Source organism: Peromyscus maniculatus, chromosome 8 (genome assembly GCF_049852395.1).
Source record: "Peromyscus maniculatus bairdii isolate BWxNUB_F1_BW_parent chromosome 8, HU_Pman_BW_mat_3.1, whole genome shotgun sequence".
Classification (NCBI taxonomy): domain Eukaryota; kingdom Metazoa; phylum Chordata; class Mammalia; order Rodentia; family Cricetidae; genus Peromyscus; species Peromyscus maniculatus.
In genome coordinates, this window is record NC_134859.1 from 59,357,738 (window position 1) to 59,383,644 (window position 25,907).

Genomic DNA, 25,907 nt, shown 5'->3' on the forward strand with positions numbered 1-25,907 from the left:
TCTTAGGTCATTTCGTGTGGCAAAAGTTAATTTTTCCACTTGATAGATTTATTACTAAAATAGGATACTTGCATTGAACTAAATTAGCCTATCAATAGTTACCATGGTTCTAGTAACCCCCCTCCCCAATTTGTAATATAACAATCTCCTATAGACTCCAGGTTTTGATTGACTTGGTTTTTGAATCAAATCTCTAGTTTTTTTGCGGGGGAGGGCACAAATTCAGGAAATGTCAATCTTCTTTTTCTGGCTTGGTAAGATGTAACATTTTGGTCAGTGCCCTTTACTTTGTGAATATCTGAATGGAGCGTGTGCATAACTGTGAAACCCAGTAAGCTTGTGTGGCAGCCATGGTTGAAATCTTCTACAGGTGTTCCTTTTAGTGCCAAGCACTGTAAAATCCCTCACAGGAGTGCTGAGAACTGTGAAACCACAAGGGGGGAGTGCGGAGCATCCTGGGCCATCCTGGACAGGAGTTCACTTATCACGGACTGGATACCTGCTGAGGAACCACCACCTGCCAAAAACTGTACCAGCTTCATGCGGTTGTGTTGGGGTGGAAGGTATTAGAGGCATCTATCTCTGCAGGTTAAGTAACAAGTCTCCCGAAGACAGTGTAGGAGGGAATGTAGATACCAAAAAGCTTTGGGAGTCCCCTAAGAAGCCATTCTCCTTCAGGCTTTTTGTGGGGGATGTGCACAAGGCCTTCAGACATGCTTTGGTCCAGTGGTCCTGGTATGTTTCTGACTTGCACCTCCCAGCACCAAGGCTTTGATCACAGCAGTTTCTAGAGTTCCTCTCACTGCCTCTGCTCATTGGCTCCTCCTCCTGACTTGGTGACTATCTGCAGCTCCCCATGGCTCCCTATTCCTGTCCCAGTGGTCCCCTGTGGTCTCAGCATCACCCAGGAGACTCAACAACCCATATCTTCCAGAGAAGGCCTTCCAGATGGTATCACACTTGCAGGATTAGTTCTCACTTGTCTGACGAAACTTGCCAGGCTCCTGCTCTGTGTTAAGTGCTATGGATACTACAAGGAACAAGATGAGCTATCCCAGCTCTCTGTGTTCCAGTTTAATCAAAGGCAGAGACACTGTCTCCTGCTTAAATTTTATTAACTATTGTTCTGGAGTTTTGTGAAGTGATAGGCTGGTAGTGTACTTGTTAGACACAGTGGTCTTACCTAAACCAAGTCACATTAAGAACAAGCATCACCAGATCCAGGAAGAGTTGGCATGTATGCTGGCTAGTTTTTAATGTCAACTTGACACAGGCTAGAGTCATCGGGTAGAGAGAACCTCGGTTGAGAAAATGCCTCCATAATATTGGCCGGTAGGCAAACCTGAGGGAGAGTTTTTTGATTCATGGTTGATGTTGGAGTCCCAGTTCACTGTGGGCAGTGCCATGTGTCTTAGATGATGTAAGAAAGCAGCTGAGCAAGCCACGAGCAAGCCAGTAAGCAGAGTTTCTCGCTGGCAGTTGTTACAGTTCCTGCCTTCAGTTCCTGCCCTGACGTTCTTTGATGATGGACTGTAATACGGAACTATAAGGTGAAATAAACTATTTTTTCCTCAAGTTGCTTTAGACATAATGTTTTACCACAGTAATAGAAAACCTACCTCAGATACGGGGATGAACTCCTAAAGGGAGGAACAACATGGGAAAGCCCAGGGCAGCAGGGACCTTGTATCTGAGAACCGAAGAACCCAGACTGGGCCCCAATTGCTTGGAGCAAGGGGCCAAGTGACACGGAGCTGGAAGGGTGGCAGAAGCCAGAGCATGCAGGACTGGTCCGGCTACCGTGAGGCTTTGAGGTTTTGCCTCAAGGAAAAGCCATGGCAAAGTTATATAGGGGAATTATTGAGTGTGAATTTTTCTGGGGCAGCATTCTTAGAAGGAAGGGGCTTTTCCACCTTTCTGCCGTCCTTAGTAAGCCTGAAGTGTGGAAGAGAATGAGTTTCACCTGGGAGTAATGGACGCGGCATAAGAAGTGACTGGGAAAGAACATGCAAATGTGTCTGGGTAGAGAAACGTGTGTTTGATGCACACATTTATTCTACCAGCCTTTCTTGGCACATTCTGGGTTTTCGATAGTGATGAAGACAGTGTTGATGTCGTCAAGGTGGGATGAAAGGGGGGGAGGGCAAAGGTGTAACTGAGTGAGATAAAGGGAGTTTCAGAAGGCTCTGCACACACAATGAGAGCTGAGTTGTGTTCTGAACCATAGGCTAGGGCAAGATCAGTCTGGGGAGGGGGGAAGTGCTGGAAGGTGAGAAAATTCTAGAGGAAGAACTAGCTTGGGTGAGAGCTCTTCTTGCCTCAGAGGGCATCAGGAACACAGTGTGGTGCACAGGCATACATTCAGGCAAAACACCCATACACACAAAAAATGTACAGACCTTTATGAAGGTAAAGGTGCTTATAGCCATGACTGACAACCTGAGTTTGATTCCTGGGATCCACATAGTGGAAGGAGAGAATCCACTTCTGACCATTGTTCTCTGACCTTCACATGTATTTTGTAGCTTGCATGTACATGAACAGACACACACACTAAATAAATGCATACATGTAAAATAAAAAATCACATTTAATTAGATAGCACCCATTCAGGATATCATGGGCATAGACATAATCACATATAATTAGAAATTCTGAAGACTATAAAGATTGAGTCAAGAAAAAACAGACTTGATAGAAACAGCCGATCTGGAAACTGAAACCATGGCACTCTAAACTATGCATTTTAACTTTTGTAATTAAATTATGGTGGAAGAATATAGTCTGCTTGCTGTAGCTTACAGCTGTAAAAAAAACTGGCTCAGAGAAAGTGGAAATAAAAAAATAGATCAGTGAGACAAGGAGCTTGGCAACACCTGCATGTAGAAGCTGATTGACATGTTATATTTTAACTATGACATTCAGCAGGAAGAATAGATTTCAAGGACTAATTTTAGCAAGGTACAAGACAGATGTTGCATAAATTGAATATGGGGTGAAATTGGCTTACTGGGACTTCTCTGGATGAAGTGTGTGTGTGTGTGTGTGTGTGTGTGTGTGTGTGTGTGTGTGTGTGTGTGTGTACTGGACACTTATTGACAGTGGCTGGTATATCAATCTATAGTTGTATCTATTATCTATGTATCTATTCCAGATAATGTATTATTTTGTGTGTATGTGTGTATTCATTCATTTGTGTGTGTGCATTTGTGGAGGCCAGAGGTCCATGTTAAGTACCTTCCCCAGTTACTCCCCACTTTATTTTTTGAGACTTTTGAGCTCATTGATTTGGCTAGACTGGCTGGCTGGCAAGCCCCAGGGACCTTCTTGTCTTCACCTCCCCTGAACTGGGATTTCAGCTGCACTCCACTGTGCCAGGCTTCTTATCTGGGTGCTAGGAATTGAACTCAGGTCCTCATACTTGCATGCTGAGCACTTGACCAACTAAGCCATCTCTCCAGCATCAGTGTTAGTATTGTTGATAAGGATATTGCATCCATAAATGTGGGTTCCAAATCATGGGATAAATATGCTTCTTACATGATTGCTTTGGCTTCAGAGAGGAATGAAGGGAGGCGAGGGTCACGTAGGGAGCAAAGGGAGGAAGGCAGCTCAGCAGGGCTCTTTTAAAGAGGCTTGGGGCTGGGGATTTAGCTCAGTGGTAGAGTGCTTGCCTAGTAAGCACAAGGCCCTGGGTTTGGTCCTCAGCTCCAGAAAAAAAAATAAAGAGGCTCATGAGAGGGAAGGGATTTTTGTCACTTGAGACATGGAGGAACTTCTTGAAAACATGTATTGGTGATGCAGTCACAAGATTGGGCCACATTTCCACGAGTGCCCACTGCCTTCTGTCACCCATCTTCACCATCTCTGGTGGTGGCTTCTGGAGACCAAAGACCAGACACATATACCCTGCTGATTGTGAATCTGGGTGACTGTGTTCTTTCAGAATGACAGCTGCAAACATGTATCTTTTTCAAACTTTTCACATCAAAGACAACGATTAGGTCCTTGAGGGGAGTGCTTCTTGATGCATTCACGCATCACCTTTACATCCAGCTTTCACTTCCTTTCACAGCTCATCTGCAGAAAGATGTGAAGTTGCCTACAGACAGCAGTTATTGCTAGAGTTTACAGAATGGACATTTAATACACTGTCATTAATTCAGATGTCAAAACTTAAAAATACCAAGTTTGTACTATTAGTTTTTAGTAGTGCTTATGAATTACTTAAAAGCACACATTCAGTCTATCTTACTGTCTTGCTACATGCTAAGTTGCATGTAGCATTGATTTCAATGTTATGTTTTGAATGTGAAGGTTGTTAACTATGTCGTTACTAACACAGAAACACACTTGCCGGAATGAGCTATAAGTAACTCATTCAAAATATATTTGAAAGGCGTTTATTAATTTATTCTTTCCTTTCAGAAACTGGCCTGGATGCTTACTGCGTGAGGCATGGGGCCAAGTGCTGAGGAAAAGAATGAGAATAAGGCACAGCCCTGCTCTTGGAGCGCTCACAGAGTCCTCGAGGTTTGCAAGACTCCCTAGAACTGTGAGCTTGTGGTGACTTTTAGTGCAAAGTGGAGCGGATGCCTTTTGCGCTGAGTGTTAGTTTAGTTGTCTTTGCGAATGCTTCTTTTTTTTCATAATACGCAGCTTCATTCACAAACACCGGGTACACGGTACAGTCTCCACCCAGCGTAATAATCTTGCCATCAAGAGACACAAACACGGGATCTTCAGGGTATAACGGTTTCCAGTCTTGATCCTCTCAGGAGACATCAAAATACATAAATTACATTTAGCTTTTTCTCCTGTTTTAAATAGACTAACATTGTCTATTAAAAAAGACATTCTACTAAAAAGAGATACAAGAGGGATGCCCTGAGACGTATGTGAGCCTTCTAACACTAATGCTTCAGACCACAGGAGCCCTAGGACATCTGCAGCTTTGCTGTGCTTGTCAAGGGCCTGGAGAGGTGGCTGATTCCCTAGGCCAGGGCAGGGCCTGGGTCTCTGCATTCTTAACCTTTCCCAGCATCGTCGGCATCTGGGAGACTGTTAGAAAAGTAGAATTTCACCCCCTGCTGAGACACACTGAATAACAATCTTCATGTGAGTAAATTGACTGAAATTGGGAAGAGCTGCCCACAGTACGTTTTCTCAGCTCTAGTTGCACTTCAGAATCACTCGAGAGGCTAACATACTCTTGGACCAGTGAGAGGAGCTGGCCTCATCTCAGAAACACAAAACTAGAATCTTCCATCTCAGGGAGAAGAGGATTAGAAGACATTCAAATGTATTTACTGAGATAACAACCTACCAATCTCTCTTATAGATAACTGAACGTGTGTGTGTGTGTGTGTGTGTGTGTGTGTGTGTGTGTGTGTGTGTGTGTGTGTGTGTAGGATTGAGAACTGACTTCAGAGTACCGTGCATGCTACCTCTACCACTGGGCTATACTCCAAGCCTTTCTATCTTTTACTTTGAGACAGGGTCTCCTTAGTTTGCTCAGGCTGGCCTTGAACTCACTCTGTGGCCAAGGAAGGCCTTTAACTTGTCCTCCTCCTGCCTCAGCCTCCCCAAGTGGCTGGGATTACAGGTTTGTGCTGCTAGAGCCATTCTTTGTGGTTTAGCATTTCCATTTTGGGACCCAGCACCAATCCTGTTGGTTACTGCCCTCGTCCTGCCTTCTCGGCCTCCCCAGGACGGCTTCTGTATCTTTGAAGGACGTCACTGAGGAGAACACACTTGAACAGGCCTGTGTAAGAGGCCGCTGTGGCACTGTCAGCCATCTTTCCTGAGCTTGTTTTCTCCCTCTCTACCACACACACACACACACACACACACACACACACACACACACACACACACAGTCTTTTAAAACCATTGCTCATGGCTCCTTCTGGTTTCTACTCGGCTTCCTCAAAACTACAGGCAGGATGTGCTCTACTGGTCTGAATTTGTGGGCAGGATGCTTTATGAGGTTGCCTGATGGCTATTAGAATCATTAAGTAGGGATCTGAATTGGATCAGTGGTTTTCAACCACAGATACTCAAGCCAATAATGTCAGATTAGCTGAGATTCTTGGCACTGTTAGTGTTTAGAAATCTCTCTTTTCTGAAGGGAAACTTCTGGGGGAGAGGGGTGGTGGTGGGGGTTTTGGGAGAAATGAACGGAGGGGAAATTGTGGTTGGGATGTATTATATGATAAAAGAATATATATATATATATATATATATATATATATATATATATATATATATATATATATTAAACAAAGAGAGCTATTTAGGTAATGTGTCTTCATGGTTGAAAAGCCTTCCTGGTCTCTTTCACCTCTGGGCTCCGAGGTCTTCCCCGAGTGGGTTTTGTAGCTGTTTGGGATCTTTCCTTTTCCTTTGGCCTCTCCAGACTTCAGCATCCTAATCCCCCTGGGAGCTCCTTCACTCTGTCATTATTGATTAAACCAGACAAGGTGTGATACCGGGATTCTGAGGAGAGTTATGGGACCATGTCAGGAATGTCCCCAGAAAGAACGAGTTCAGGGAGGTGTCAACTGTGTGGCCAGCTACGGAGAACACTGGTTGGAGATCTGTCACTCCTAGCTGTGTCTCCATAGGACAGTTCTGATGTTTCCTTCCCTTTTATGGCACCCCTTCACCCTACCCTCCCATCTCCTCTCTTTTGGAGACAAGGTTTCCCACTGTAGCCAGGGTGGCCTTAAAGCTGTAATCTTGCTGCCTCGGCTTCCCAAGTGCTAGAAGCATTGGAATTATCAGCATGTACCACAATGTCATGCTCAATGTCTATTCTAATGTAAGAATATAAGAGCTCAGAAATTAAAAGCTAGATTGAGGTGTGGTGGCACACTAGTGTAATCTAAACTTTGGGAGGCCGAGATAGGAGAATCACAACTTTGAGCCAGCCTCAGCAACAATGGGAAACTTTGTCTCAAAAAATAACCAAATAAGCCAGGCGGTGGTGGCACATACCTTTAATCCCAGCACTCAGGAGGCAGAGGCAGGCCGATCTCTGTGAGTTCGAACCCAGCCTGGACTACAGAGTGAGTTCCAGGACAGGTTCCAAAGCTGTTCCTACCTCTGTCTTGAGGTAGGAACCTTGAAACTCTGTCTTGAAAAACCAAAACCAAAACCAAAAAAAACCCAAAACAAAACAGAAAAAAATCCCCAAACAAAACAAAAACACAAAATTAAAACCTAAATAAAACGTATATAATTTTCCTCCCCATTTTCACATGGATAGGCATTTTCTATTCTAGAAGTCTTGTTTGAATACCTCTCTCTCCTTAGTATGAGGTTATGGTATCTGGTTATCATCATTTCTAGTGTTTCCAGACTATCAATTACATGTGACCATAGGCCACACTCACAGATGTACCCCTAGTGCCAGCACACATACATGGCGAATACCCAGAGAAGGTCTGGGTCCCTCCCTGCTATAGTTTGGGATGGGTAGCGTCTCCCAGTGGTCCAGCCATTGAAGGCTTGGTCCCTAGAGTAGTCCTATCAGGAAGAGATGTGGATCTTTAGGAAGCGGTTCCTTGAGAGAAGCCCTTAGGTCACTGAGGATTCTGGAGGGGGCCGTGGTCCTGTCCTGCAAACACTTCACATCCTTGCCTGCACAGTTTGCTTTACCATGCGCTCCTGTCGTAGCCCCAGTGTACTGCAGCCACTCTGGAGCCTCCAGAATGGTGAGCAGAATAACACTTTTTTCTCTTTATTAGGTGTTTTTTTTTTTTTTTTTTTTTTTTTTTTTTTTTTTGTGTGTGTGTGTGTGTGTGTATGTGAGTTATTTCATTATAATGATGGAAAACCGACTGAAGCAATACTTTAAATACTAATAAATTAGCTAATGTGCACAAAATGCTGTATGAATGGTAAAATTACACCCCAAAATAGAACACTATAATTTTCAGTATTTCCAAGAAACAAATGTTACCTGCAGATTGGGATGGATGACGGCGGCCACTTCCCCGCTGTCATTCCTTGGGTAATCAACTTTCTCCATTATTTTATAGACTTCAATAGTACAGGGAGGAAATTCTTTTCCTATGGTAAGAAATGGGGTGTGTTAATCACAGCCAGAAAGAAATGTCCTAGAAAAAGGGAAGCTGACACTTTAGGGAAGGAAGAAGAACAACAGGGAGTCAAGAGTGCTGCCAGGCGAACCGTTACGGAGGCTCGTAGATGCCAAGAAGCCAAACACGTTCTGGAGTTATTCATGTCAGTACACTCCCCACAAATGCGTGAGGCAGAGGTAGGAAGTAGACCTGTCCTCGGACAAGGGTGGTAAGAACGGATTTTCAGTCCTATGACCTTCTGGAGGTCAAAGGACTCCCAAGTACAGAAGGAGATGCTCCTCTGAGGCTAAGGGACAATACCTACCACAGGCCCTGAGCTGCACATTAGTTACATCGCCAGAACTACAAATTCCTCCATGCAGCCTAGTGGAATTATTATTTACATAGGATGTCTCTGGTACTTTTAAAATTTTCTTAAATTTTAAAGTAAACTGTCATATAGTTGTTGTACTTCTTAGAATATTTTTAGATTTATTGAATAAGTGAGAAGATGTATAGAAGATCTGCTCACTCACTTTTCTACCAGTCACCATCCAGTTGTTAATTATAGACATAATACATAAACACATCATTCTTGCTGACTATAACTAAATGTTAGCCTTGCTTAGCCCTCTCCTCAGTAGTCACTGTTACAGCTTAGTATGTCTTTTTCTAGAGGTTTTCCTATATAATCACACACACACACACACACACACACACACACACACACACACACACACACACACGCCTCTCTGGCAAGTGATAATAAATTAATTATTGTAAAGACAGGGTTTCATTGTGTAGCCTAGGTTGGTCTTGAACCTTGGATTCATTCATGTCCTACTTCAGCCTCCCCAGAACTTAGATTACAGACACGCACCATCACACTTACTTACTATTATTATCTCAAAGTCAATTTGTTTACTGTATGCTTTGGTTTGCAGTGTGTGTGTGTGTGTGTGTGTGTGTGTGTGTGTGTGTGTGTATTGCATGTGAGTGTGTGGTTGTGTGCACCCATGTGCATGCATGTGTAAGTCATAGCAGGGTGTTGAGTGCTGTCCTTTGTCATGTTCCACCTTATTGCTTTGACTTTGAGACAGGTTTTCTCACAGAACTGGAAGCTTGGTATTTGGGCTAGACTGGCTGGTCAGTGAGAATTCAGGATTCACTGGTCTTTGCCCCACAGTGCTGGGGTTGCAGGAATGGTCAGCTGCATCTGGCTTTTTATGTGGGTGTTAAATATTCAAGCTCAGGTGCTCTGCTTGCAGATCAAGTGATGGAACTCACTGAGCTATCTTGTTTTTTAAAAAATTAAGAGCTTGATTAATTTTTAAAAATTAACACTTTTGAAGACTTGTCCAATTTTAGTTTATTTAATTCTTCACAGACATTGAACATTTGGGTTATTTCCTTTTTTTTTTTTTTGGAGACAAAGCTTCGGTAGCCAACCCTTGTGTAACACACTGGATGTGCATGCAGTTGTGCTTCTTGGAGACACAGAGTTGCTAGGTCATGTGGTTTGTGCATTTTAAGAAGGATCTACTGAGGATGCAGAGATAGCTCAGTAAGATGCTTGCTGGGCAAGCATGAGGACCTGAGCGTGGACACTAGCACCCAGGTAAAAAGCCAGGTGTGACCATGTGTGCCTGTAACCCAAAACACTGAAAGGAAGGAATCAGAAAGATTGCCCAGTTTGTGGATGCCAGTCGAGCTTCAGGGTCAGGGAGATATCCTGTCCTAGAGAGTGAGGCAAAGAGTAGAACAGGACACTCAAAGTCCTCACATGGCCTAGCACACACACTCACACACATGTGCTCATATACCATATACATAGGCCACACTCTCTTTCCCATACAAACAATAGATAAGTAAAATTAAAAAAGAAGCAAATAGTATAAAATTATACCCTAAAGTGTCTTTACCAATTTACATATTCACCAGAAAGTAATGAGAATATTTTCTTTTCCTATGCCTTGCCAAAACTTAATAACAGAAACATCATCAGATTTGAATATATTCTTTTTTTTTTTTTTTTTTTTTTTTGGTTTTTTCGAGACAGGGTTTCTCTGTGTAGCTTTGCGCCTTTCCTGGAACTCACTTGGTAGCCCAGGCTGGCCTCGAACTCACAGAGATCCGCCTGGCTCTGCCTCCCGAGTGCTGGGATTAAAGGCGTGCGCCACCACCGCCCGGCTGAATATATTCTTAATCTAAGGAGTGAAAACATTTTGTCACTCGAATTTGTACTTCTTTGATTACTCATGATCCTGAACATCTTATGTTTACTGGACTTGTGAACTTTCTAGTCTTTTCTATGTTCTTAGCCAGCATATACTTACTAGCCATACACAATGATCCATTTTATTTTCAAATGTGTATGTGATACATTTTGATTATATTGACCCTCCATTACTCTCTCTTACCCCTGAGCCCTTAACCAGTCCTTTTTACTTTTGTGTCTTTCTTCTAACCCAGTGAGTTTCCTTAGGGTTGCTTACAGGAGGATGGTGAGGGATAATTTACTAGTGGCTACCCCACTGAAGAAAACGTCTCTCCCTCCCCGGTATCCATTAGTCTTCTAGATCCTCGCAGTAGGGTGGGCCTCATCTGTCTTTGCTGTTTAAAATGGAAATTGATGTGAAAAGGAAAATGACTTGATTTGGGACCTTTATTTTGACAGCTGCTTTTCTTGAGTGTTTCTATTGGTCATCCCCTGAGGAACTGTTAAATTGAAAAGACAGTCTTCACAAATCATCTAGGAACTGACTACGGCACACATCTGTAATGTCAACCCTTGGAAGACTGAGAGTTCAAGGCCAGTCTATATAGTGAGACATTGGGTGGGGGGAGGCAAAATACACACAGAGACAGAGACAGAGATAGACAGACAGACACACATGAGAGAGTGAGAGAGCTAAGATTATAAATGTGACAAATATGACCTAGATTCCCTTCACATTTCACTGTTTAGTGGTTAAGTTTTACACAGAGACACCCCCTCATGGTTAAGCCACATACATAAACATAAGGAAACAGCTGCCACCCACCACTCACCTTTATTGAAATGGTGTATAAAATCAAGAGCATGTTTAACCATCCTTCTCATTTGGTCCAAAATATCAGCTCTCAGAACACCCTGAGGTTGAGGACCAACTTCTATACCTACGTACAGATGGAGACACAATCACTTTCATGTCAGTAGTAGAATACATTGAAAGATCAAACATTTAAAATATAAAGATCTAGAATCCCAGTGTTATGACTGCTTAATATCATGGAAAATAATAGAGATAAAGCCAGAGTAAATATAGAACATGGAAACCCACAGAACTGGGCTGAAGTAGGAACTCAGGGTTACCTTTTTCTTTTATGTGTCCTTCAGTACTGCCAAAACATTAAAAACTTACTACTCAGTCAAAGATGTAGACCAAGTGAGGCTGACAAGTAATAGGTGACCACAAAGGGAAACTGTCATAGACTTCATAGTCACCTTAGCAGGAAGAAATACATCTGTGTAGTCAGAAATCTATCTAACTAAGCTTTGGGTTCAGTTCATGTGGTTTTGGAGAAACATTCTTGCCTTTATTATAACAACATCTAACTGTATCATACTGATTAGATGGTGTGATTTTTTTAATTTTCTATAAAATTATATTCATTTCTTCTATCCCATTAAAACTGTGCCCATCTCATCTTATTTTCACCCATTTGTACTATTTTCTAGTCTATTAAAACTTACCATATTTTATAATTTTCATTGTGTTTAATTTTCTTATATGTACAAATAGACCTTTCTTTACATGTGAGGTATCATAGGTCTTGGTAAGGTATTTGTCTATGCATAAATAATTTATACAACTCTGCAAAAATATGTTTCTGGATATGTCTGTGTATTGTAGGAGAGGCTATTTGTCCTCCTCAAAGTTATCTTTCTTCATTCTAACAGAATCAGAATTTTGGTTGAGAATCCATAGTTCAAGGTAAAAGTACTTTGTTTTCAGCTCAAGAGTAAGTGTTGAGTAACTTAAGTCACTTATAGCAGTCCCAAACTCTAGTGACTGAAGGCCCAAAGTAAAGGATGCGTAGGGGATACCTGAGAGCCTCTTTATTTAGTGAACTGTTGTTGTATGATATTTAGAACTACAGTGGATATCTTGTGACTATAATAAAGACACATTCAAGATTATGGTCCCTCATGATGTTGTCAGGGAGACAGAAGATGTGGCATAGTAGATCTACGTGGACAGCAAGGGCTATAGAGTGGTAGGGGTGGACACCATGCAGAAGAATCAATTTTTTTCTTTTTCAGTTTGTTTTCCCAAGTTGAGAATATTTTTCAAACCAAAAATTAACTTTGACACAAGATCTCCTATCAGTGCAGAATAGTCAAATCCATAGGATATGACCATGACACATCGGGATGGAAAGGAAGAAACGATGGTCATAAAGAGTGCTGAGTTTGAAATGAGATTATGCCTAGGATCTAAGAAGATTGTGTCTAGTTACTCACCCATGTTGAGGGTGGGGAGTGTGAATGAATGCTTGGGTTTGATCATGACGCTGGCTGTAGCAAACTACAACCCACCTTTTGGGATTCGGTTTTCCTGGAATGAAATCCTTTTAGGCTTGAGGTACCTTGGCCCTGGAATGGTCCTGTTAGTGGCAACTAAAGTAAGTTTGCATGGACAGCCTCTGTGACTATAAAATGTTGAACCAAAAGGGTTTTCCCTCTTGATCTTCAGTGTTCTTATTCATTAATTAATAAATAAACTCCACAGAAAGTTTTGAAATCAGAAGGAGAACACACTAGCATTTATAATTTATAATGTACTTATATTTCCTCAGGTTAAAATGTTTTAAAATTTAGCTCTATTGGCAAGGGACCAACATATCAGTAGATATTTGTTCTAATTAGGAAAAAAGTACCAACCATAAATACCACAGACCAAGACTGATCTGTCAGCCTGCAGAAGTCTCATCCTTTCATTCAGTGTCAGATAGAACCATGCTATCAATCCTGTGTTATTATTATTATTATCATTGAGGGCTGGAGGTTGAAGAAAGCCCTCATGCATGCTATACACGCACTTTTCTACTAGCTACACTCAAGCCTTATCCTGTAACATTTAGGCTCTGGTTTGCTTTTATTTTTGGTCTTTCTGCCTGTCTGTCTGTCACTCTATTTTGAAGTATTAGAATACTAGTCAAGGACTCTATCACTGAGCTATAACCTCTGGCCAAAGCTTTGGTTTATTTCAACTGTGTAATGATATTGGATATTTAGCCTATATTATGTTCATATATATATGTATATATATATGAATACAGTTCTATAATAATAATAATAATAATAATGATAATAAATTACTTTAACCATGCAACACCCCCCCAACTATTTGAATAATCAGAGCTATTTTTTAAAAAATTATTTGCTTCTATAATTTGTCAAGTCTCTCTCAAATTACTCTTGTTTAAAACATCTGAGATCTAACAAAATAGATTTAAGTTGTAGTAATAGTTTTATCTACAGTGTAGTTTGTAGATAATTAATTATACTAACAGGTTTCCCAGGAAACAGAATGGAGTTACCCCTACCCCAGCAGTTTACCACTATGGAGTAATTATCTGATTATGGTCCCATCTTCTCATTAGACCTGAGCTCCTTGAGGTAAGACTGTGTCTTGTTTACTGCTGCATCCTCAGGACCTAGCACAGTACTGATCTCCAAAAGACACACAAATACCTATGGAATATACACATTCTTGCAATACAATTTGGTGGAGCCAGAGAAGGTTCTATTCCACTTGAGTTTTGGGAATGTGGAGAATGTCAGACTAATTTGAAAGGCTGAATGTTACAGCAAATAAAATAATATGAATAAGTCCAGAGATATGCTCAGAGAAACTCAGGAAATTAGGTATGATGTCACCTATAGTTAATCAGCTCACCTGATCATTATAAGATTAGTGATATGTGAGGTATCAGATTATGTTCTTTTTTTTTTTTTTTTTTTTTTTTTTTTGGTTTTTCAAGACAGGGTTTCTCTGTATAGCTTTGTGCCTTTCCTGGAGCTCACTTGGTAGCCCAGGCTGGCCTCGAACTCACAGAGATCCGCCTGCCTCCGCCTCCCGAGTGCTGGGATTAAAGGTGTGCGCCACCAACGCCCGGCTCAGATTATGTTCTTTATGTTTCAGTTGGCCATATTTTCTTTACCTGTGCCAGTAGGAAGTCTGACTTACCAACAGGGTACTTGGCAATGGACCGAGTGGTTGCATATTTGAGGGAAGGATGCTCAATAAGATAAACATAGCAGGGTACTGGAGCCAAGGAAGTCTGAGCAGAATTGAAAACATCTGTCTTAGTACGCAAAGGATCTTTGGTTCTCTTGACTGTTACAGTCAATAGTCCCTTCAATACGCCTTACATAATAATTAAAATTAGCCAGGCAGCCTTATGAAACATTCTTTAAAACCCAATGTTTTAGCTTTGAAAACATACAAATGAATTACACATAAAATCAAACTATATTAGCTTTCTGGGCAAAATGTACATAAAGCAATACTCCAGGATGCAAACCAAAAATAAGTAATAAATATTCCTTCTGAACACATTCTGCTTACAGTTTTGTTTACACTTACTGTTTAGCAGACTATTGGCCTTAAATTGCATAACTTCCTATGGTCCAGATCTCTACAGATATTGGGTGACTCCCCCCACAACTTCTGCTTATTTTGATGAGAATTTGAGCCAGGTCTCAATTTGAGACAGAGTTTCCCTATGTAGCCCTGGCTGGCCAGGAACTTACTATGTGGACTGAGCTTATCTCATATGCACAGAGATTCTCCTGCCTCTGCCTCTTGAATTCTGGGATTAAAAGTTTGTGCCACCACACCTGGACTAGCCTCTAGGTTTTCATACCTAATTATTAGCCATGTGGTTCCATATATGCTAACTAAAGCATTCAACTTTCTCTTCAGTGAGCAAAAAAGATGGCTACATTATGGTCTCTCTCACCCCACCCCCATCCTGACCCAGAAGCACTAGGTAGATACTGTTAAAACCGAAGAGAAAAGAAAGAAATAGCTAACCTTGACTATAGGGCATAAAATGAATGAGGCAGTTTATTAGCCCAGCATTCTTTCTTCTAATGCTTCTTGCTGGCAGTTGCCACCTGTCCAGGTATCCTCTCCAGATCTCCATGTCCCTGAGATCTGGGCCCCCATCTTGGTCCCTTTCCACCATTTCTGACCCCTTTAGTGTTTGGGCCACACTTTTGGAGCCTCTGCTGAATTGTCTGGGCCTGACACCATTTCTCTGCTGTCCTTCATAGATCTTGGCCATGGAGCCAACCCTATCCCACTGTGGAGGTACAGGTGCCATGCTGTGGAAGCAGCTCATGTGTAGAACCAGTTCTCCTCACAGGGGGCAATTTTTTTTTTTTTTGGCCAGTTTGACTGTGTTCCTCCTTCTAGGGACTCTCAGCTTCCCGGACTTCTTGAGGAAGGCTGCCAGAGCTCTGACGAATTCCTGTGGTTATTACCTTTTACAGTAACTCCAGGCATGTTGTGGCCCCCATGCTGCCAGCCATGGGAAGGGGCTATAAGCTACATCTTAAGCTAAGTGCTTTAACTATTCTATCTCATTGAAGACTTTTAGCATTTACATGGGGTTAAGTGTTACTATGCTCATTTTAGAAAATAAGGGAAGCAAGGCTTTGGGAGATGAGGGTCTTATCCAAGATTAATGAATAAGAAAGTCAGGATTTGAACTCAGGTTCTCCTGGATACCCATGTCAAAGTCTTTCTATTAAGTCACCTCAGCTCTCAGGGAGGAAGAATATTTATTACATAGAAATAAACACAGAATTCAGTATTTGTGATATTGCTGTTATTCTAGCAAATTTTTCTCTAGTTGTAGACATTGGATGGTGGGATTTTTCATTCTGCAGATTTCTGAGCCTCATTTCGTAGCTGAGTATAAGTCATTACACTCAGCATTCATCTGCATCTCCAGTGAGTGCAAGGCTGCACCCAGCTGCCTGGGTTGAAGTCTTGATGGACTCATGAAACACACCCTGAAGAGCAGAAGTGTTTCAGTGCATAGATACCAGATGGGCCCAAGGGCAAGATGCTAGGAAGCCAAGTCTCTTTATCCTTAGACTTCAGTCAACATTGATTTCTTGAGTTTCCTAAAGCTGTATAATTGAGATGCTTCATTTAAACTTCATTAAACTGCACCATTTAAAATTTTGATACTAATTTTATTTGGTTTTACCAAATATGACATTTGGTGGCCATCTGGATAAAATTGATAACTTTGTAAATTTAAGTATTCACAGATGTTTTATTTTGCTCATTGTGTTTATTGTTTTACTTCACTTTCTCTTCTCTGTCACCACTGCCCCTGTACCTTTGTACAGCACTTCACCAAGCCTTCTGTTTGACTGTGGAATACAATCCATTTCTCTTTGCCCCGGCTTCCTGACATCTTTCAGGGACTTCAAAAGAAAGAATCCCAAGCTAACGCCCATTAATAACATCAAGATTACCTTAATATAGTGAAACATCTGGATTAAAAAGTCACTCCTGGAATCTTCAAGAATAAGAGTGCAACCCATATTAGAAGTGGTGTTGTGAAGGTCAAAAACAACATCGTAGGAATTGTCACTATTTTTTGGACCAAATAGGTGATATATTTCTTGAGCCCTTCTCACTTCATATGGCAAATCCTCAGACGTCTCCTTGCTGTTTTAGCAGAAAGAAAAAGATTAATGTCATCACTAAGATACAACAACATAAATACACAACAGGAACAGCACACAAAGAACCAGCTGTAAACCTTACATATTAAAAATCCACGCAGGACATGAAAGCATATCTGAAACCTCTGCAAATGAAAAAGTGCTCCTTTCCCCCAGCTGATCCCACATATCCAGTGCTGCGTTGATGTGCTTATAAAAATGTTAGGTTTCCTTCTGTGGCTGGTCTTAGGTAGGGCTTCGCAAATAGAATTTACCATGTGACTTCAACCTTGAAAAAATATATCATTTAATTTGATAAGCACTTCCTTGGAGTTAAAGTGTACTGTTTATTTATTACAGGGCAAGACCATTACGCCCACCACTGTGGTTCTAGTGCAAAGAAGTAGTGAAACTCAGGTGCTTATGTCTTTATTGGGTATTTTAAATTGAAGACTGGGAATGATTCAGGGGCACAGTTTACAAACGACAATCCACAAACCCTCTCAAAGTACAAAACTTACAGACATACTTACATGTATTTTTCTGGAACAAAAGTGGATATGTGATCACTCTATTCTCAGATGGGTCTTTCTCCACCCTCTTACCTCCTTACCACTTGCAATTGTTACACCATTTTTTTTTTTTTTTTTTTTTTACAGTGCTGAAGATTGAATTTTAGACCTCATCTAGCTAGGCAAGAGCTCTGTCACTGAACTCCAGCTCCAGAACCCCCTCCTTCTTCTTTTTAATTTTGAGACAGTCTTGCTCATTTTCTCAGGCTAGCTTTGAATTTATTCTGTAGCCAAGGATGGGGGTTGCCTCCTGCCTCAGCCTCCCAAGTAGCTAGAATTACAGGCCTGCAGCTGTCTGAACAAAATTTACAATTTTATAGATGCAAGAATTCACAAAGGTTTTTATTACTTAATTTACTGCTTTTTTTAAAATTTCACTTGTTTCTTCTCCTCCTCTCCAGCCTGTGTTGGCGTACTTCATCCAGCCTCTCAGTTTGGCCATGGAATAGAACTAGGAGGGTGTTCTATATGTGATAATGGGTTAAACTTTTACTTCTCTATGAAGCTTCTCAAGCATATATTCCTTACATAATTCCATATATTTCTATTACCTGGCTATTTTTAAATAATTTGTATCAGAGTCTTTCCTGCTTGGAAATCACATCTGCAACTAGGAAGGTGTATCAGCCCTTTTGTGATGATGGAGCAAAAACCATAAGGAAGGAAAAAGTGCATGTGAGGAACGGTACAGCGGGAAGATAGACAAGCCAAAGGCATTTGACATTAGGGAGCTGCTCACCTGGGCCACCCACATTTGGACATAATGTTTATGAACAAGAAACTCTTAAGTTTAGATTACTATTCTTGAGTTTTTATTTGCAATCAAATACAGTCCCTAATGTGATATCACACAAAACACACACACACACACACACACACATGCACGCACGCACGCACGCACGCACACACACACGCACACATGCACGCGCACATCCCACAGGCATTTACAAAGTAAACTCGTGATTAATTCATATTCTCTCACAAGGTCATTCTAGAACCTATTTATTTCCATTTGTGTAAATGGCACCATTACCCACTCTGATGCTCAGAGTCAAGGCTTTAAGTTTTGAAAGACAGTGGACACTCTGAATTATCATGCTTGGAGTTCAGTGACCATTAGAAGAGTCCCATGGGACCAGTCTGCAAGAATAGACAGGGGCAGACCTTGGGTGGCACTAGCAGCCACACTGGTATAATGACTGTGTTATCACAGCAGGTTGCTTAGATCTATTCTAGACAGGAGATTTAAAGAGAACTTCCAGCAGGGGAAAGGCAGAAGATTTCTACACTAGGGCCAGGCTTGCGGACCTCACATGACGAACGCATGGGAACAAGCCTGGGTTAATCTGGATGCATGCAGATCCTGTGAGAGGCTATACTATCTGTCCACAGAGGAAGGTTGGCTTTGTGGAGTGTCTTTATATTTTTTATTTTTACAGCATTAGGGAGAACCCAGGGCCTTATCCAAGTTAGGCAAGTATTCTCCCATCTGAGATGCAACCTCAGTCCACTTTTTGAATAATCTATTTTAAGGCAGGATCTTGATAAGTTGTCCAGGCTTCCCCTGGTAGCAGAGATTACAGACCTGTGAATGCAAGGCCTGACTGCTCTGTGGAGTTCTTGTAAAGAGTATGTGGGAGGACTTACCACACCAGACAAGGGGGCTGGAGAGTAGAGATGGCTTTAATGTTGCCTCTGGAAGGGACTTGTGGGTAATGGTGCCATCATTGAAATGAGGAATGTGGAAAAGGCAGCAACTTAGAAGACAGCACATAGGAGAGGTTCATTGGTTCATTTATCTCATGATTTTCATAACCCTAGAGCTGTCTAGCCTCTGAAGACTGTTAAGACTAAGAAACAGAATGTGAACCCAATTTAAAGTGCCATAGTCACTGAGAGATTAATATTGGCTATTCCTAGTAAGAAAACTTGCCTCAGTTCACTTCAGAGCTACCTGGAAAGTTAATACACAGATTAAAAGATTCATTCTTTAACAAATCTTACTTATAATATATGAGATAGTTAATAGCTATTTTAGGTGAATAAACACTAGTTGTCCTGATATACCTCAATTGTGAATATAAAAGTGTTTCTGAAATTTAAAGTATGCTAATAAAATTACTCGATGCACAAAGTATCACTGCTGTGTAATTTCCTTGGAAAACAAATATTTTGTAAAGGCAAATTTTGTTTTATTTACATTTCTTCTGTTTTATGGTAAGACTGGACCCAGGAATTCAACCTAGCATTTATCAGCAAACAAGTACATGGCCAGTCCTGCTGGCACAGGCCTGTAACCCCAACTACTTGGCAGTGTGAGGAAGGAGGGTCAAAAGTTCAGGCCTGCCTAGGCTACGGAGTAAGCGCAGGGCCAACCTGGTTCGTTTAGTAAGACCCTGTCTCAAAATAAAAAAATAAAAGGAGTTCAGATACTTTCATGAACATGGCCTCATATAACCAAGCACATTAAAACAAGAGAGCAAGCCATACATCTGTTAGGTGCTCCTCTGGGTGCCTTACACCTTAGCGAACAGTCTACCAACCACCTGAAGGCAAAAACCATTGTTTACACAGCTTTGTATATCCACAACACCTGGCAGATGCTTAACAATATTTTTAGGTTAAATAAAAAAAATGATGCTAAGAAAAACACGTAGAGGCATATACAATCGCAAACATTATGATATGATAAGGGCAATAACAACTGGTAATTGCCAACCTTGAGTATGGTGACCACACACACTACATGGAGCTATCTAAATCAGCTGAAACCCAAATTCAGAAAGGTCGAAGGGAGTGTCTCCAGCCCTCATTTACCTCAAGGATGATAACCCACCACTAGAGAGGCACCCATCTGTCCCTCGGGCCACAGACTGTCCCGATGCTCTCAGGCAGTGGACACTTACTCACTCTTTCACTCAACAAACATCAATCAAAATGTCATAATTTTCTCAGCTAGAACTTTATCATAAACACATCCTACAAGAAAGCACAGTGGTGAATTTCCCACAAAACAGTATACATTACAAGTATAATGACCAAGCATTAATTTATTTTTATTTTTTGAGAATAATTTAGATATTTATTTTTATTTTCACACATTATCCAAGCTTACCCAAATACATATTTAATGCAGAGGGTTATTATATTTCTGTCTTTCAAATACAAAGATCTTCCCTACTTGTTGTTATATACTGTATGACATACAGCAAATAAAAGAATAATCAGCTAAGCCTGGAGCTGTAAAAAGTTTACAGCAGAGCACATGAATGCCCAGTTTGGGCAGTTGCATAATTCACAATGCAGCATGATGAAAAGTGAAAGTGATCTCACCCGGTAAGGACGCTCTACGTATGGATCTGACCACTGACTAGAAGTATTCACATGTTCTCTCTCCCAGTAACCACCGCTTTTTACACATACATGCTCTCACAGAGTACAGAACACAGTCTTACCTAAGGTTTTCAAGGTTAAAAACCCGATTCAGGTCACAGTCAATGTATCTGGTGCACTTCTCCACTGCTCTTGGGTTGGTAATGAATGGTTTCACTTCCAGCCCTTCTCTCTGAATTTCAGCACCATTCTTTAGCCAGTGAGTAACTAGAAACACTCCTGTCAGCTCATTTCCGTGAGTCCCTCCAAAGACAGCAATCTTTTTAATAGGTTCTTCAGCAACACAAGAGGTCATTTTACCAAGTAGTCTGGTCTGATTTCTGCAATTCACAAGAGAGGAGGTCAAAGGACGCTTAACTCCTCAGAAAAGTTTCCAAGTGTAGAACTAAGTGAGAGGTGCAAAGTACAGAGTTCTCTCGAGTATTTAACAATTGTTTCTGTGACAACTTCTGAGTCTGTTTATTCTATGGACACTCCCTTCTGTAGCCCCTCCCTTTACCATGTTTGGATTAAAATATGCAAAGATCAACCAGAGATGCAGCTGTTAACTTCCAACTCCCTCAGATGGTCAGCAGATCTAAGCACAACTGTGTTAGCATCTCCTGCTACAAAAATTTTGTTTTCTGTTCAGGATGATTATTTATAATAATAATAATAATACCACATAAATCCCAATCCTCCCAAACACAATAATGTGGCTTATTCAGTGTTTGTGTTTCCACTGACATTTAAAAATATTTCTGAATGAGTAAGGAACTTTTCCTGATCTGAAAACACTTGAGTCTCTCTTTATAAACAGTCAAGGACAGGTGCTCAGACCTCCTCTCAAACAGCATGCTTTCTCCCAGCATGCCTTTCTGCAATCAGAGACACAAAAATCCAGTTAGTGATGGGGTCGGTGACACAGCACACTGGGTAGACGAGTGGAGCAGGCGAAACCTCGAGGAGTTCTGTCTTAGGAAGGGAACCAGCTTCTAAGAGCTGTCCTCTGACCACACTTGTGTGTCTCCCTTCTCTCTCTCTGTCATACACACACAAATAATGAATAAAATAAAAATTATTTTTGAAAAGTGATTTTGAAACATCTTTAACTTCTTTCTCAAGAGCTTTTTGCTAATTCTGTTTTTTTAAAATTTTGTCTAAATACCAAACAAAAAGCAACTGTTAGTAATTCTCAAGTCCTTTTAATGCCTGAAAATATCTTGCAACATAATATATACAAAATAACATATAAGCATATATCACACATATATTTTATCTACATCATTTGAGCTATACAGATGCAGTCTCATTTACTAGCATCAAAGACTGTCTTCTAGAATGCGTTGTTCTATAGGAGGTCTTATTAGGGGAACTTATCCAGATGATTATAAGATGATTATATAGCTTTGGAGAAATGACTCTGAGTGCTCAATCACTCAGAAAGCCAAGAATGTTAAATCAAGTACAGGAAATATTATATATTAGCAACATTAGGTTGTTTGGACACAATAAAGTCATCATCACCACACAGGGTAGATATGTTAATCTATAATGTTTCCCCACAGACATTTGCTTAAACTATTCAGAAATCCACTTTATAAAATGTAACGGGTTGGGCTGACATCCTCATTGCAAGGATAAAGAAAGAAACACTAAGCACCCGATTAAGTTTCCACACTTCCATAAAAGAAAGCCAGGCCTGGGGAGCCATGTTTCTCATTAAGGCCAGTGTTTGCCACAGACAACAGGGTGCCTCTGTTATTTGTGGACTCCTCTGAACTTCTAATTTTGCTCTTTCAGAGTTCACATAGACAGCCAACACAGTGTAGAATCCCAAAACCCACAAACAAAACACACGATGGAAATACAAAATACTCCATAGTATTTAATAAGCCAATGCCTCAGTTCTTCTTTTAAGAGATGATAATGCTGTTATAAAGCCAAGTCAATCTGCTTACACTTCAAAATGACTGCTGTAATCTAAGGCAAAGTCCCTGTAGCCACTGGTTTTCTCTCTGCCTCAGCATACACTAAACACTTGATGATGAAAACTGGCCAGTGTAAAGAGAGGACATTCTCTTGCCCCTGTGGCTTGAATGAACTGCGGGGAATCGGTCCCACTCTGCACGGCTGTTTCTTTCCTGCCGACCCGTGGTTTGTTCTGCCCTTTGCCCTAGTCTCTCTGGAAATGCCGCTTCAGTAGCTTACTCATGGCAGGCACCAGTGACTCGAACTTTGAGGCTTGTTTTATGGCATTTTAGCAGGTCAGCGTTTTGGAGTACTTTCACATTCCTAAAGTTTCTGTTGTGTCCAAACGAGTAACTTCCTGGGCAATTAATGAACGGCAGCAATTCTTATACTTACCTTGTTTATTGAGTACCGTTTGTCTCCTGCAGAAAGCCCTTATTAGAAAACGAAAGCATTTGCTTAGAACTGGAGCAACACAGGCTTCCACTCTCTTACACCAAGTTAACTTCCAAGAGGGTTTTAACTCCCGGTTTCCCAAAGCACTAACTCTGCTGCCCATAGCACCTGGCAAAAAACTTACTCTTTTTATTAGTTATTTTTTGAGAGCTCAGAGAACTGATAGAATACTGAGTGAAATCATTACTAGTTGTCATCATCTATTGATTAAAAAAATGTTACTTGCAGCACTATGATTTTTTATTTTTTGGACAGGTCTTGCCACATAGTCTAGCCTGGCTTCAAACTCCTCATGTAGCTCAGACTGGCCTTGAATTTGTGAGTCTCCAGCCTCAGCCTCCTGGATGATAAGATCATTAATTTCTTTTTCTTGTTTTGGTTTTTCGAGACAGGGTTTCTCTGTGTAGTTTTGGTGTCTGTCCTGGATCTCACTCTGTAGACCAGGTTGGCCTTGAACTCACAGAGATCCACCTGGCTCTGCCTCCCGAGTGCTGGGATTAAAGGCACCAGCACCACCTGGCAAGATTACTAATTTCTTAATGAAATTATGTAGTTTAAATAAGTCAAAGGGACAACAGAGTTTGAATTCATAGCATGGCTAGCCAATTAGAGTAATGCCAGAAATTTCGTAGGAAGGAAATTTTAGCTGAGACTGCTCTGAAACCGTGTCAGAAGATGCTCTGGCTTGCTTTCTGTTGCTGTGATGGAATACTCACTCTGGCCAAAATTAGGGGAAGAAAGTGACTTCCGGGTCACAATCCATCCTTTTGGGAAGTCAGGACAGGAACTTAAGCAGGAACTTGAAGCAGAACCCCTGGAAGAAGGCGTGCTGACTCACTCTCTGCCTCTGTTCAGCTTTCTTTTTCTTTCTCTCTCTCTCCCCCCTGCCCCAAGACAGAGTTTCTCTATGTAACAGTCCTCAGTGTCCTGGAACTCACTCTGTAGATAGAGCAGGCTGGCCTCGAACTCAAGAGATCTGCCTGCCTCTGCCTTACCACCTCCTGGCTTCAACTAGCTTTCTTATGTCACCCAGATCCAATCACTGGTACCAAGAGCTGGTACCACTCACAGTGGGTGGGACCTCTCACATCAAGTATCAATCAATGTCACCTTTTGAAGACATAGACACAGGCCAAACTGATCTGAGCAATCCCCCAACTGAGACTCCCTTAGATGATTTAGCTCTCACTAGAGTTCAAGTTGTGATTTTTTTTTTTCCCGGTGCTGAGGATCCAATCCAGGGTTTCATACATTCTAGGCAACCACTCTACCACTGAGCCATACCTGATCTCTTGTCCCTTTTAAGAATGAGAAATCTATTATTTTGAATACGTATTGTACTTATATTTATGTATGCATATATCAAGTCAAAATCCATTTCCTTGAAGCTTATGATACTCAAGTTTTTAAGTCTTTTATCTGGAATCACGATGGATACTTTTCTTTTTTCCTTTTTTTTTTTTTAAATTTTTGAGGCAGGGTTTCTCTGTGTAGCCCTGGCTGTCCTGGAATTCACTATATAGACCAGACTGGCCTCAAACTCACAAAGATCCACCTGCCTCTGCCTTCCAAGTGCTGGGGTTAAAGGCCTATGCCAGCACCGCTGAACTTTTCCAGACATTTTATTGAAATCTTTTCCCAAATTAAAAATGCTCAAAGTTTATTCCTTACCCTGCCATCCAAGGTCTGCTATAATTCAGCAATCTTCCATCTACTACCATTCTTATTTACTGACTTTCAAATATGTTTTTATTATCTTGTAGTTGTAGACCTTTACTAATAACCATCCCTCCATAGGTGCCCTTCCCACTTCTTCCCTTCATCTATGTTACATGGCCAGAAGACAGGGCAGTAAGAGGACATGGTCTTTGAGCTCAGACATCTACACTAAATTCCTGGGCTATATTACGATAAGTACCCCAAAAATGGCAGCTACTGTTTGAAACAAGACTTAACCTTTATTGAGCACTTACTATGTCCCAGGACAGATTAATATCTTTTAATATTTTAAGGCAACTAAGTAAATATTGTTATTGCTATTTTATTGAGGAAAGCAATGTAGACAGAAAGGTTAAGTTTGCCAAAGTCACAGCCAAGAACTCCCAGTTTTTCCAGGCAGGAGGCTCGGAGCTCGGAGCTCAGGTTGCCATACCACTGGCTTCCTTTGGAGAGTCCCTCTGTGGTCCACGTGCTCCTTTGCTCTCCTCAACAACTGCACTGGTTCTGCCTTACTCTTCTTTGCTTTGGAGGGGCTCAGTTCAAATCCGGTCTCAGCTTCCCACCGGCCTCCTGGAGGCTAAATTCCTTGCCTGATCCATGGCATCAGATGAGGCAAGACACACCTTGTTTTGACGCCTTGGGAGTCATTCTCTTCTAGGCATGGTCCAGGATGCCAGCAGCAGCTTAGAAAATATCTAGCGTCTGGGAAACGGGCAAGGCGTAAGAGAGGCCATGATTATCTGACTGCTGGGGCAGAGCATGGCTGTGCTGGGGGCTCTCCCTCTGCCTCATCCACAACCAGAACATGTTTCTCTCTGTGGACAGAACAGCCAAAGAGGCAGAGCCATGCCTGTGTCGGCTGCGTACCTCACGAGCGAGAACGACAAGGGCTGCGCTTTTGACTTTCCCGGCAGAGAAACGCCAGCTGCCCTGTAAACTCTCGCGAGGCCTTCATGCACGGGCCGCCCTCTGCGCTTGCGCAGTCAGCAGCAC

The 25,907-nt window shown here is 41.5% G+C and overlaps 1 protein-coding gene and 1 pseudogene across 3 annotated transcripts; both read right to left on the reverse strand.

The window, feature by feature from the left end:
* Positions 1–2,572: 2,572 nt before the first annotated feature.
* Positions 2,573–25,884, reverse strand: Aspa (aspartoacylase). Of its 3 annotated transcripts, none has more exons than XM_042282359.2 (7): positions 25,782–25,884; positions 20,852–21,109; positions 16,633–16,828; positions 14,324–14,417; positions 11,139–11,246; positions 7,967–8,076; positions 2,573–4,771 (listed from the first exon to the last, which is right to left on the reverse strand). In XM_042282359.2, the coding sequence occupies exons 2-7, from the start codon at positions 21,082–21,084 to the stop codon at positions 4,574–4,576; spliced, it is 939 nt and encodes a 312-aa protein (XP_042138293.1). In that variant the 5' UTR covers positions 21,085–21,109; positions 25,782–25,884; the 3' UTR covers positions 2,573–4,573. The 3 variants fall into 3 exon arrangements, with proteins under 3 accessions (XP_042138293.1, XP_006992287.1, XP_076398983.1); XM_006992225.4 differs by lacking the exon at positions 25,782–25,884 and adding an exon at positions 23,136–23,277; XM_076542868.1 differs by lacking the exon at positions 25,782–25,884 and having other exon boundaries at positions 2,573–4,764; positions 20,852–21,239.
* LOC121831354 (small ribosomal subunit protein eS19 pseudogene) lies at positions 14,432–16,625 on the reverse strand (annotated as a pseudogene).
* Positions 25,885–25,907: the final 23 nt, after the last annotated feature.